At 35.0% G+C, this 12,290-nt stretch overlaps 1 protein-coding gene across 2 annotated transcripts in view; it reads right to left on the bottom strand.

Moving 5' to 3' along the window:
* The window catches only part of Dhx15 (DEAH-box helicase 15), a 190,238-nt gene that overhangs the window by 171,518 nt on the left and 6,430 nt on the right, over positions 1-12,290 (bottom strand). For both annotated transcript variants that reach the window (XM_090377960.1, XM_090377959.1), the window contains exon 2: positions 3,118-3,235. In XM_090377960.1, the coding sequence (XP_090234086.1) occupies positions 3,118-3,235 (118 nt within the window). The remainder of the gene's footprint in view (positions 1-3,117; positions 3,236-12,290) is intronic.

A 12,290-nucleotide genomic window follows, 5' to 3' on the forward strand; every position in this document is an offset into this window, starting at 1 on the left:
ACAAAAACTTGAAATTCAAAAGTTCGAAAACGGTGCATCCGTTAAATCTTTAAAGAACCATTATGTTGGTGACGAAACCATACATGACATTGTAAAAAATAAAAGGAAGCATCGTATTGGACACGCGAATAGTACGTCTTAAGGGTTTTCGTTTTTTTTTTTTTTCCCCGTGGTTAACTGCTGGTAACTGAATCAGTGGATACCAAATCAGCAGATATGGGGGCACAACTGTATATATATATTTTTTTTTTTACCAGTGCTGAATATGTAAACATGTTTATTCTTCCACAATTTTGTAAACATGTTTATTCTTCCAATTCATTCATACTGTTGAATAGGACAAAGAAAACTTTTTACACACTTCAACATTTTTTGCACCATGTTCTAACTCATGAATAATTGACTTTTTCGTCAATTGAGGGACACTTTCTTTTGTTAGTAGACATGTTTCCGAAGAAAGGGTTAATTTCTAACTGATTTTACTTTAAAATGACAATAAAATCATCTGCATACAGTTCTTAGAAGGTCCGAAATGCATACAAAGTTCTTAGAAATTCCGTTTCCAAAATTCTTAGAAGTCCTGAAATAAATTTATGGTTCAGTAAATATAAGGCAATCTGTAAATAGGGTAATGCGACAAGCAGAACACCAATGCACTATTGTATAGCCCCCATTCCCAAAAGGTCAAGGTCATAAACCGGCCGCTAATCTGATGTGGTCATAAAAGCTAAGTCACCCTTTTCATTATGTCTATTCCAGAATTGAGTTTTTTTTCCAACTACCCAAGCAATTAAGAATGTTTGCATAGTTACCAAAATTTGTACGGTATATCCATGAAGTACGCTCGTTATAACAGCGAGTGATTTTATGGGAATAGGCGTAAATTAAAATCATTATGTCTTTTTGCTCATTACAGCCATGATCGCATTATTTCCATGCTTATTATAACCAAGTTCGATTGTATGTGAAATCAAAACGCAAAACTGAGACTGACAAACCTCCAAAATAACCACATCCGAAAATTCATCACATTCAAAACATATCAGTTCAAATTCAAAAAATTATATAAATACAATACTTTATTTCTTTTTTGTATTATTGTAATTTCATGTGTTATCATTTGTTATATTTCTATTCCATTTGCCTCAACTGTTTCAATTCTAACATTCTTAATAAGCAGTTTTAATAATTACCATTATTACTTTAATTTCTTATAAAATGAATATATAAATTAAAATATAATGAGAACACTGAACCTTGAAAATTGATAAAATTTTCATCTAGCCTACAGACAAAAGAGGATGACCACACTGCTGCAGCTGAATACTAGAGATGATACTGATGCCCCTCTGGTGGACATTTTGGGCATACATTCACCAAAGAAGCAATTGTATAGTGCCCTTTCATGTCATTACATATTTTTTTTAAATAATGGCAAGACTAATGCAATTTAAAATACAACAGTGCACAAATTTTATTGTTTATTTTGGCTATTATTTTTTAAATATTTCTTATAATGAAGTGGCGATTATGAAAAAGATTACACAATCAGGCCTATAGCATATTTTACGCATACTTTTACATTCCTAACACAAATATACATATCAAATGTCAAAGCCATACCAAACAAATATAAATTCACATTTACTTCTATAATACAAGCTTGTCTAGTATTTTTGCAAAGGCCAAATCACTTTTAAATATTCATATACAGTTAGGCAATTTACATCATATAACTTAAAAAAGTATAAAGTTTAGAGCGCAGAAGTGCTAAAACTGCATTGCCAAATTAGCAGTACAATGAATTATATAGGCAGGCAATGTTTAAAAATCACTTTGTTGCAGTATCAATATTGTTTTCCACATCAATAATTTCTGTTTATCCAACATGGACATTACAAGAGGCCCATTAATTGATAATTTAATTGTGTTAGCACCCTTTGTATGCTGATACACTCATTGATAAGAGGAATGAAATTGCCGATAATGATTTGCAGCACCTTGAAAATAGCAAGACCAACCATTTCTTTTGAAGTCCATGTATGCTACTAGGATGGGAAGTTTAAAATATTTATTCAAGATAGCTTTACACACATCTAAAGATAGAATGGAATGAGGTTTCAAATTAAAAAGGAAAATAATTGCAACAATTATGAAAATAAGATTTTAGTTTTTGGTGGTGTGCCACTAATCAGGGGGAGAAAAAATTAAACCCTTCACATGTGGTATGTTATAACCTACAAATTGACTTAAGTATTTTTATTATTATTAAACCAGTCATTATGAATGTATTTTATTTTTGCAATCCTTATGGTTTCATTTGTCAAAAAAAAAAAAATAAATAAATAATTTCAGTGAGAAAAAAAAACTGGCTAGCATAATCGCCTAGATTAAGATTTTAAAAAATTATTATAAAAGCTACTGCTACTATGAATATATTCTTATTTTTAGAGAGAATACATTACTATCTAGTATTTATAAATATAATAAAAATAACTATAGGCAGCTATAGTACAAACTCTCATGAAAGTTATTTTTTAAAGTTTTTTTTAAAAAATAACTGCTGCCACTATGAACATTATTTTTTTTTTTTTTTGAAGGAAATGCAATTTGGATTCTCTATTGGTAGTAACATTAAACTTGTAAATACTAAAATGTGAAAAAAAAATCAGCCAGCGCTGCCTGAGATCTTCCATGGGAAACAGCTCATACAATAAGTATGACAATGAATTTTGTTTATTTCAGCTGTATTTACAGCTAGAAACATTATAATAGGGTAAAGTCTGATTTCAGGAAATGTAGAGAAATATTTAGACAAATTTATTTTTAAGTTTTTCACTATTGAATTATCACCTATGATTGGATTACTGACTTCACTGGCTGTACCAAAGGTGGAGAAGAGAGCTAATATGACATTCACATGTACAGTTAATCATGTGATGTGTACTTCATATAATTAACATGATGATTAACTACAGAAAGATTGTGAAGAATAAGTGTGATGATTTCTTGATTTTGATCCTTATGTATTTGGTATGAAATCAGCTGAAATAAGTAAAGAACATTTCTGAATACTTATTGCAAAATTTAGTGGGATAAACAAATTAAAGTACTGACCTGTGTTGGTGGTTGATTCATGCTTGGAAAAGAGTTCCCAATTGAATTTTTTTCCTCTTTTTTTTCCTTTTCTCTCTCACCACTCCCTTTATCATTTTCAATCTTATCATTACGCTTGCTAAAAAAAAAAAAAAAAAAAAAAATGCAATTAAATTAACATCATTAAACTATTTTAGCAATCTTTAAAATATGAATGAAACCTAATAAAATGGCTACCCAAAGCTTGCAATTCATAAAATAGAACCCAGCTTTGTTTTATAACATGAATTGATATAAAATTATTGGTTTATCCTATTTGCTGTACTTAAAAAATAAAAAAAATATCTTTTGTAACAAAATTGAAGTTTTGTATATTAATTTTAAATAGCTTGGAAGGATATCCCTCACAGGTATCAGCACAAATGGAACATTTTAGCAATTTTAGCATCAAGTAGCTGATTGAAGCAGAAGCTGGTTAAATGGCCAGTTAGGGCCCCAGAATTTAAGGATAAGGGAATTTTCCTCAACAAATATAATAGTTTTTCTCCAGCATTCAGATGGAAACAAAGGGTTAAAATTTATTCATTTCTGTTTATCTGTTGTTTAACCCAGCAGTAGTTCTGCACTGCCTGACAGTCTGTGCAAGAAATTATTTAATCCTAGTGACTTACTGGTTGAGGATTAGCACTTGTTACTTTTTGGACTTTTAATAGTGGTGATATACAGACGAATTCCACAGTCTGTATATCACCACAGATAAAAACAACAGAGTTGAACTGACATTGCAGGTGCAGCCATTTATCAAACACATACTACTATGTGTATACATAGCATCAGTTATAATCAAAACTATAATGACTGGGTGGCTAAGTGTCACTTTGAAAATAACTGATATTATCTAATTTAAACTTTGCCTTTATCTGAGGAATCGGCACACTCCTTCACACTGTGCAACTCACAACCATGTAGGCAGCCTACAAGTGTTATGCATCCACTGAGCTTAAAACTAGCATGTCACAAAATACAGTTTCACACTATCATTTGAAAATATCCGTTTTTAATAATAAATTTTTTTACACTGCTTTTTCGTGTTTGGTCCGCTCCTTCACATTGTGTGACACAATTATGTAGGCAGCATTCAGGTGTTATGTGCCTACTGTGGTTAATCCATAATTTTTTGTGAAAAGGAAGGCAGAGAAACACTAAGCTTCTTTTGAAACTCTTTGTTACCAACTACAATACAATGATGAAACAGAGAAGAGTCAAATTCAATAAATAAAAAAAAGAAAGACAGATTTTCCATTGTAGATCCGAAGTCATCTGGATCCAAGAAAACAAGCATGAAACAAAAAATACTTTTAAACTAACTCTAGAAAATACCTGTTTTTAATAACATTCAATTTTTCTTCATTGCTTACTCATGTTTCTCACAACCTCAGAAATTTAGCATTGTTATAACCATATACCAGGAATGTTATTAGTATTATATAATAATTGAAGAATTTTTGTACTTAAAAAAATAAAAATGCATAATTAGTAGTAAGGAGCTGCAGCCTGCTTGCTGTGACACCCCATGTGGCCTGCAATCTTCAGCATTTTATCTGCTTTGGCTACTAGCCAAAAAAAAAAAAAAAAAAAAAAAAAGACTGGATGCATCTGCTTTATCTGACAAGCACTTTTATTTAACATATAAAGGACAAGTTGCATTTTATCATTTAACACTGCATGAAAAGCAAGTTGGCAAACATAACCATACTTGGCATAGTAATCTCTGTTCCTGTCATTTCATTAAAACAAAAAATATTCTTCTAATGATTTCTAGAATTATTTTATTCTCTCTCTTCTGGAAGAAAAAGAAAAATAACATTAATATGAAAAAAGCAAAACATTCAGTAATATATATACAGGAATCCCTTGCCAACTGCAGAGGATACATTCCTGAGAAGTACCATGTGCAAATAAAACCCTACAAAAAAACAGGGTCTAGGGGAAAAACAATAATTAAGCCAATAAAATATATGAAAACAAATCGGGTAATGTATGCAGTGCATGCATTATCTAGCTTGATAAGATACATTACTTATATTTTATTGGTGAGGTGATCTTCCCCTATCTATGGGTTAATAAGATGCTTTGAAATTTGTAAAAATCAGAAGTGTACTTATTTCTTGCAAGACAAAGGAACCACTAATCGAGAAGTGGAGTGAATGTTACCTAAGGGAAAGTATTCTCTTACAGCAGCAAAAAACAAGCTCTTGGACTTTAATTAGTATAGAGATACTGCCAAAAAAAACAAAAAAACGTAGTAATCATAGATGCTCTTTCTAAGATCATAAGCCTGATTTTTTATTGGGCAGCAAAATCTTTAGCCTTAACGACAATGCACTTATACACTTCAGGCAGGACTGGAATCGACTACTACCACTTTCTAAGAGATGTGCGATTCTGGAAATTATTGCAAAATCCAATTTAAATGGGGTGAAGGCCAGACAGTCCAAATAGATGAGTCTCTTCAGGCAAAGACTAAATACCATCAAGGAAGAAATTTAAAAAATCAGAGTTGGATTGTTGGTGCCCACCAGATAAAGTAGGCTACATTAGGTATATTAAAAAAAGAGATGCTGCCACACTTATTGCTATAATTTGTAGTATTATTAAACACAGCAAAACTATAACTGCTGCACATGCCAGTATATCCAATATATCTGAAAAGAAATGTATTAACCTTAAGATGAACCATAACTAGAATTTTAAAGATCCACAAACAGGAATTAATACTAACATAGAAAAATGCTGGAAGAGAATAAAACTTAGATTTAAAAGAATGAATGGCAAATAAAGACATCTTCCCAAGCTAATTAGACAAATTTATATGGCTGGAATGCTACAATCAAACTTTTCTGATGGAATTTAATAATAGCCTCAAGCATATACTGGAAAAACAATGCAATATTTAATTATTATTCTTTGTGTGCAATAAATATTAATTTTTGCTTATTAAACCTTGTATTTAATTATTATTCTTTGTGTGCAATAAATATTAATTTTTGCTTATTAAACCTTGTATTTAATTATTATTCTTTATGTGTAATAAATATTGATTTTTTTTTTGTATGTGTAATAAATATCCCTGTGCAATACAAAAATTAAGAAAGATCAAGTGTTCTTTTTATTTCCTTAACTTAACCAGTGTGACTATCACACACAGCTCCAATCAGATTTCATAAATGTATAAAGTCAGTACATACACTGGTGTTCATAGAAAGTGCATCACCTAGGAATTTCACATTTCTAACCCTTTTTCATGATGGTATGTTATATTAATGACTAGCATCACATATAGAAATATAAACAAAAGATATTTATTAATAGTTAAGGTAAAGCTAAGTAATATTTCACAGGTGCTCTCAAAATATTCCAAAATGAGCATTTGCAACCTTTATACAACAGTTCTGGTAAACACAATTATGGCTGAAATGTTATCAGAAGCCCTCAATTTGCTTAGTTTATAGTTTTAAATGGAAAACAAAATGAAAAGTCCACCAGGTGCAAACTAATATTTAGTTGAACTGCCTCTGACCCTGATTACATTAGCACACCGTTGAGGCATTGACAAGATCAATTTCTGAAGATAATCAACTGATAGTTTGTGGTTCCAAACACGAATTATGGCTTCTTGAAGTTCACGAAGGGTCTTTGGTTTCTTTCTGGCAACTGCAATTTCCACATGATGCCAACAGTTCTCTATAGGACTCAGGTCCGGTCGGGCTGTTTCCTGGCCAGCTAAGAGTTGTAATGGACCATTCTTCTAACCATTTTTTCACCTGTAACAAATGTAAACACATTACTGTCGAACCTCTAATGCAGAAATGAAGTTAAAGTAACTACAGAAGTGCCTATTTACACTTTTCGCCGGATGACAAGGAGCAGTCGTCCTGAAAGATGAGTTACTTGGCAGGTTGAAATGGTCTCTAATGGTTAGCAGTAATTTTCCTTCCAACATAGCCAGGTATCCATTGGCATTTACTGAACCTTTTATAAACGGTAGGTGACCTACTCTGCAATACATTATCTATACATAATGCAATACATAATGCACCCCCATTTCATTTGGCTGGTAAGGAATTTCACTGCAGACACCATACAGTCTGGATGATATTCTTCACCACACCTACAGCGAATCATTTGTCTCCCATCAGAGCCATGCAGGTTGAATTTCTTCTCATCCGAGAAAATAAATGACTTCCGCTGCTTGTGGGTCCATTTGACATGCTCCTTACACCAAATTAATTGGGCCTTTTTCATTTTTTGTGTGAGGAGGGGCTTCTTCTTACGACGATGGGCTTCAAGTCCATTTTTGAAGAAGCATCTTCTGACTGTTACTGCACTTGCTACCACTCCTGTGTTCTTCCCATTCTCTTTTCAGCTCAGACAAAGAAGCTTTACGGTTTCTAAGGCATAAGCACTTCAAAACGTGGTCCTGTTTTGGCGTAGAGACTCGTTTGCGTCCGGTTCCTTTTTTCCTATCAGCAGAACCAGTATGCTTGAGTTTTGAAATAAATTTACTCACTGTCAACTGATTACGAGACACTATAAGCAATATGATGGGAAGAACATCCTTCCCCACATAAAGCAACAATAGCACTCTTTCTTCGTGGCATCAAATGTGCATAACTTGCCATCCTGACACAAGCAAGGAATGACTGCAACTTTTGCTGAGTGTGCTTATATAGCTGAAAATAACAGCTATTGCAATATTATGTCATCACCTATGCATGTCAATCTTATCTGATGCAATCTGTAAGAAATATTGCCATATAAGGGCACTCCTCTACTTACATACAACTCGCAGATACATACAAAGCTGTTGTATGTTTGGTTATAAGAATCAATTTTGAATGCCTTTGTGATATTTTTCTAAAGCAGATTTCTGGAGGTCACTACCATAAAACAATAAAAATAATTAGCAGTTTCTAGTTTATTGGGCTTTTCTGTTAGTGCATTTATTAGTGCAATCTATTAAAAATGGGTGGTAAACTCGATCTTATTGCATTTGCTGTAGTACCGATAGCTGGAATTTTGGGATTGTGGAATTTTACGTTATTGTGGTGAAATGTGCTTCCCCTTCACTGAAATCTTCAATCATATAAAAAACATAAATAAATTTTCAGAATCTTCCCTTCATTCCTATTTTTTGAGCTTCGTAAAGTTGTTATTCCGTATCTCACAACCGCGTATCGTGTTAGTTGCAATTTGTGCATGCCATGTTCTTTGTTATTATTATTAGTAGTAGTAGTAGTAGTAGTAGCAGTGGCATGTGATGCAAGAAAGCAAGTGTATGAGCTTATGCAGCATCAGCCAAAAAAAAAAAAATAAATAAAATACATATATAAACATATGTAAAAAAAAAAAAAAAAAAATCACACCATTCCCTCCAAATGCCTGTCCAGTTCCTCCTTAAATTTATTCAACCTATCAACTTGCACAACGACAGATAGAAGTTTGTTCCAGCAATTAACCATCCGCTGGCTAAAGGCAAATTTCCGCGCATCTATTCTACATCTGTCTTTTCTTAATTTGAATTTATGCCCCCTTAGGTTCGTAATCTGAACAAGTGGAAGGATCCCATCAGAATTCACCGTGCTCAACCCATTCAAGGCCTTATACACCTCAATCAGATCACCGCGCAGGTGCCTAGTCTCCAGCCACTGCAATTTGCAGAACTTAAGCCTCTCTTGGTAAGAGGATCTTGTTGCCCTTCTCTGTACACGCTCAAGTAAATCTACATCCTTCCTAAAATGAGGCCTCCAGACCTGTACGCAGTACTCAAGGCGTGGCCTGACCATTGCCTTATACAGAGGGATAATCACCTCCTTTTCCATGCTAGCAAAATTCCTATATATCATTGACAAAACCCCATGACCTGCCCTGGCAACCTGTCTGCATTGCTCAGAAAACTCCATATCTGACTGCACAATTACTCCCAGGTATTTTTCATTTTCTACCACCTTAAGTGTAGTACCACACAGTTGGTACGTTTCTCTGGGGTTACTTCTACCCATATGCAGTACTTTGCATTTGTCAAGGTTAAACTTCAGTTGCCACTTCTTAGCCCATCTGCCCAAATTATCTAGATCCTGCTGCAGTAGCACACTGCCATTACTGTCATTAACAACCCTGCAAACCTTTGTATCATCTGCAAACTTCGACATTAAGCCTGATATACCTTCATCAATATCATTGATAAATATACAAAACAACAGTGGACCTAACACCGAACCCTGTGGGACTCCACTAATAACATTAGTCCAAGAAGAGCAGAACCCATTGATTACCACCCTCTGTCTTCTCCCACTTAACCATCTTTTATCCATTGTAGCAACTTACCCTTAATACCATTCTGCTCCAATTTGTACAATAGTCTTCCATGCGCAACAGTGTCAAAAGCTTTTATTGACTGCTTATCTTTTTTACTGTTTTAAATTTTAAACCCCTTGCCCAAAATGTCATTGAACAGTACTATGAAACAACAGGGATAACCTGTTGTTTCTCTATTAACAACAACTATTAGTTGTTGGTGACTATTGTCAGGGAAACGGGGAACATGCTATGTAAAAAGGATAGGTGGAACAGGGTATGTCTGCCAGGGGCAAAGGTTGATGACGTTGTAGAGCGGATATCATCTTTCAAGGGCACAAAAGGTGATATAGTTGTACACGTTGGCACTAATGATATTAAGAGTAGGAGACCGGCAGAATTACTCAACAAGTACAGGTCACTGTTGAAAAAAAGCCGAGAATTAGGGTTGAATTTGAAAGTGTCTGCAATTCTGCCCAGACACGATAGGAGGGAGTATATGATGAGAGCCTTGTCAATCAATTCGGCCCTGGAAAGATTGTGCAAGGCTCAAGGGGTAGAATTTTTTTCAGCCTGGACTGTACTTGTTAACAGGAGAGATTGCTTCTACAGGGATGGGATACACTTAAATAGAAAGGGTGCAAGAATATTTGCTGATGCTATCGAGGCAGTGTTAGGTGGGTCGGAAAACTGCTAGCTTGGGGGGATACAAAGACTAATAGTTTAACAGTAACCGCAGGCAGAGGTGAAGGTGATTCTTGCACAACTTCTATTAGAATAAGAAGCGACCTGGAGCGAGGGGTGTTGGGGGTTTCAGGGACGGATGGCAGTCATCCTGGAATAGTTGGGTATATGGGATGTGTTAGGGTAACAAGGAATAGGCATAGGAGCATGTATGCTTGCATGTATACCAATGCTAGAAGTATAGTAAATAAATTTGATGAATTTGAAGTGTTGGTCAAGACATCAAAGGCGGATATTGTTGGGATAGCAGAGACGTGGTGTCACAAAGATATAAGGAATGCAGAACTGGAATTTGGGGAGTACAATGTGTACAGAAAGGATAGACAGGACAGAAAGGGAGGAGGTGTTATGCTGTTAATTAAGAAAAACATAAAATCAAAAGAAGTGCATCCAGTTGATATAGATGGACAGTGCACTGTTGAGTCAGTTTGGTGTGACATAAGCACTGCGAAAGCAAAAATAAGAGTAGGAGTGTTATAGGCCTAATGACTCGAATGAGTACAATGAACAATTGTACAGAGAAATAGAGTGGGCCAGTAAATCAGAATGTCTTATAATGGGGGATTTTAACTTCCCAGATATTGACTGGAACTTGTGGGTTGGTCACTCACACACTAGTCAGACTTTTGTGGATTTATTGGATGATTGTTTTCTGCAGCAGCATGTTCGAGAGGCAACCAGAGAAAGTAATACTCTTGATCTGGTTATCAGCAGTGATCATTCGTGTATTAAGAATTTGCAGATAAAGGAACCACTAGGTGGCAGTGATCACAGTGTGCTGAAGTGGGATTTACTCAAAGAGGTAACTACCGTCAGGGGTAAAGGAAAGGGTTTTTGCTTCCGTAAAGGGGAGTACAGTGGTCTCAGACAGTTTTTAAATTCTGTACAGTGGGATCAACTGACGATGTTACAAACAGTAAATTCTAAGTGGGAAGCATTCAAGGAATTAATCGTGGAAGCTACTAGACTTTTCATACCGATGAAGAAATATTGTTCAAGGTTTAGGCCTAAATGGTTATCAAAATGAACTAATGAGACTCGTGACAGAGAAGAAAAATGCATGGGATGCATATAAATTATCAGGCGACGCAGAAGCCTGTAGCAGATATAAGCTAGTCTGTAATCAGGTCACAAAGGAGGTTCGGCAGGCAAAGGCAGATTACGAGAAATCTTTGGCAAAAGATGCTAAGAAAAACAGCAAGGATTTCTTTACTTGTATAAACTCTAAAAGGAAGGGGATGAATCTGATTGGTCCACTTGACATCGATGGTTCGACTGTTGATGATCCTGCTCAGATAGCAAACAAACTGAATGAGTATTTTGCATCTACATTCACACGTGAGGAATTATTACAGTTTGAAAATGGAAGAAGGTTATCAAATTGTAGCAGTGTGCTTAATGATTTTGTAATAACAGCAAAGTGGAGGAGAAATTGTTGAAGTTAAACATAAGAAAGGCACCTGGGGTGGATGGGATCTATCCAGTTATATTAAAGGAGGCGGCAAAGCAACTAAGCAAACCCTTAGCCATAATTATGAGAGCATCCTTGGATTCAGGGGAGGTTCCCACGGACTGGAGATGTGCAAATGTATCCCCAATTCACAAAGGAGGTTCGAAGGGTGACACGAGTAATTACAGACCAGTTAGTTTAACTTCTGTTCCGGGTAAAATAATGGAGTCACTGGTTAAAGATGCATTGCAGGATCATCTAGACAAGACTGCAGCAATAATTCAGACACAGCATGGGTTTGTTAAGGGAAAGTCTTGTCTGACAAATTTGATTGGTTATTATCATGTGGTCACAAAGGAACTGGGTGCAAAAAATAATTTTGATATCATATACTTGGATTTCAGGAAAGCTTTTGACACTGTTGCGCATGGAAGATTACTGTACAAATTGGAGCAGAATGGTATTAAGGGTAAGTTGCTACAATGGATAAAAGGATGGTAAGTGGGAGAAGACAGAGGGTGTTAATCAATGGGTGCTGCTCTTCGTGGACTAATGTTATTAGTGGAGTCCCACAGGGTTCGGTGTTGGGTCCACTGTTGTTTTGTATATTTATCAATGATATTGATGAAGGTATATCAGGCTT

This window comes from Mastigoproctus giganteus, chromosome 7, assembly GCF_048544385.1.
Source record: "Mastigoproctus giganteus isolate SK-2022 chromosome 7, ASM4854438v1, whole genome shotgun sequence".
NCBI classification, from domain to species: domain Eukaryota; kingdom Metazoa; phylum Arthropoda; class Arachnida; order Uropygi; family Thelyphonidae; genus Mastigoproctus; species Mastigoproctus giganteus.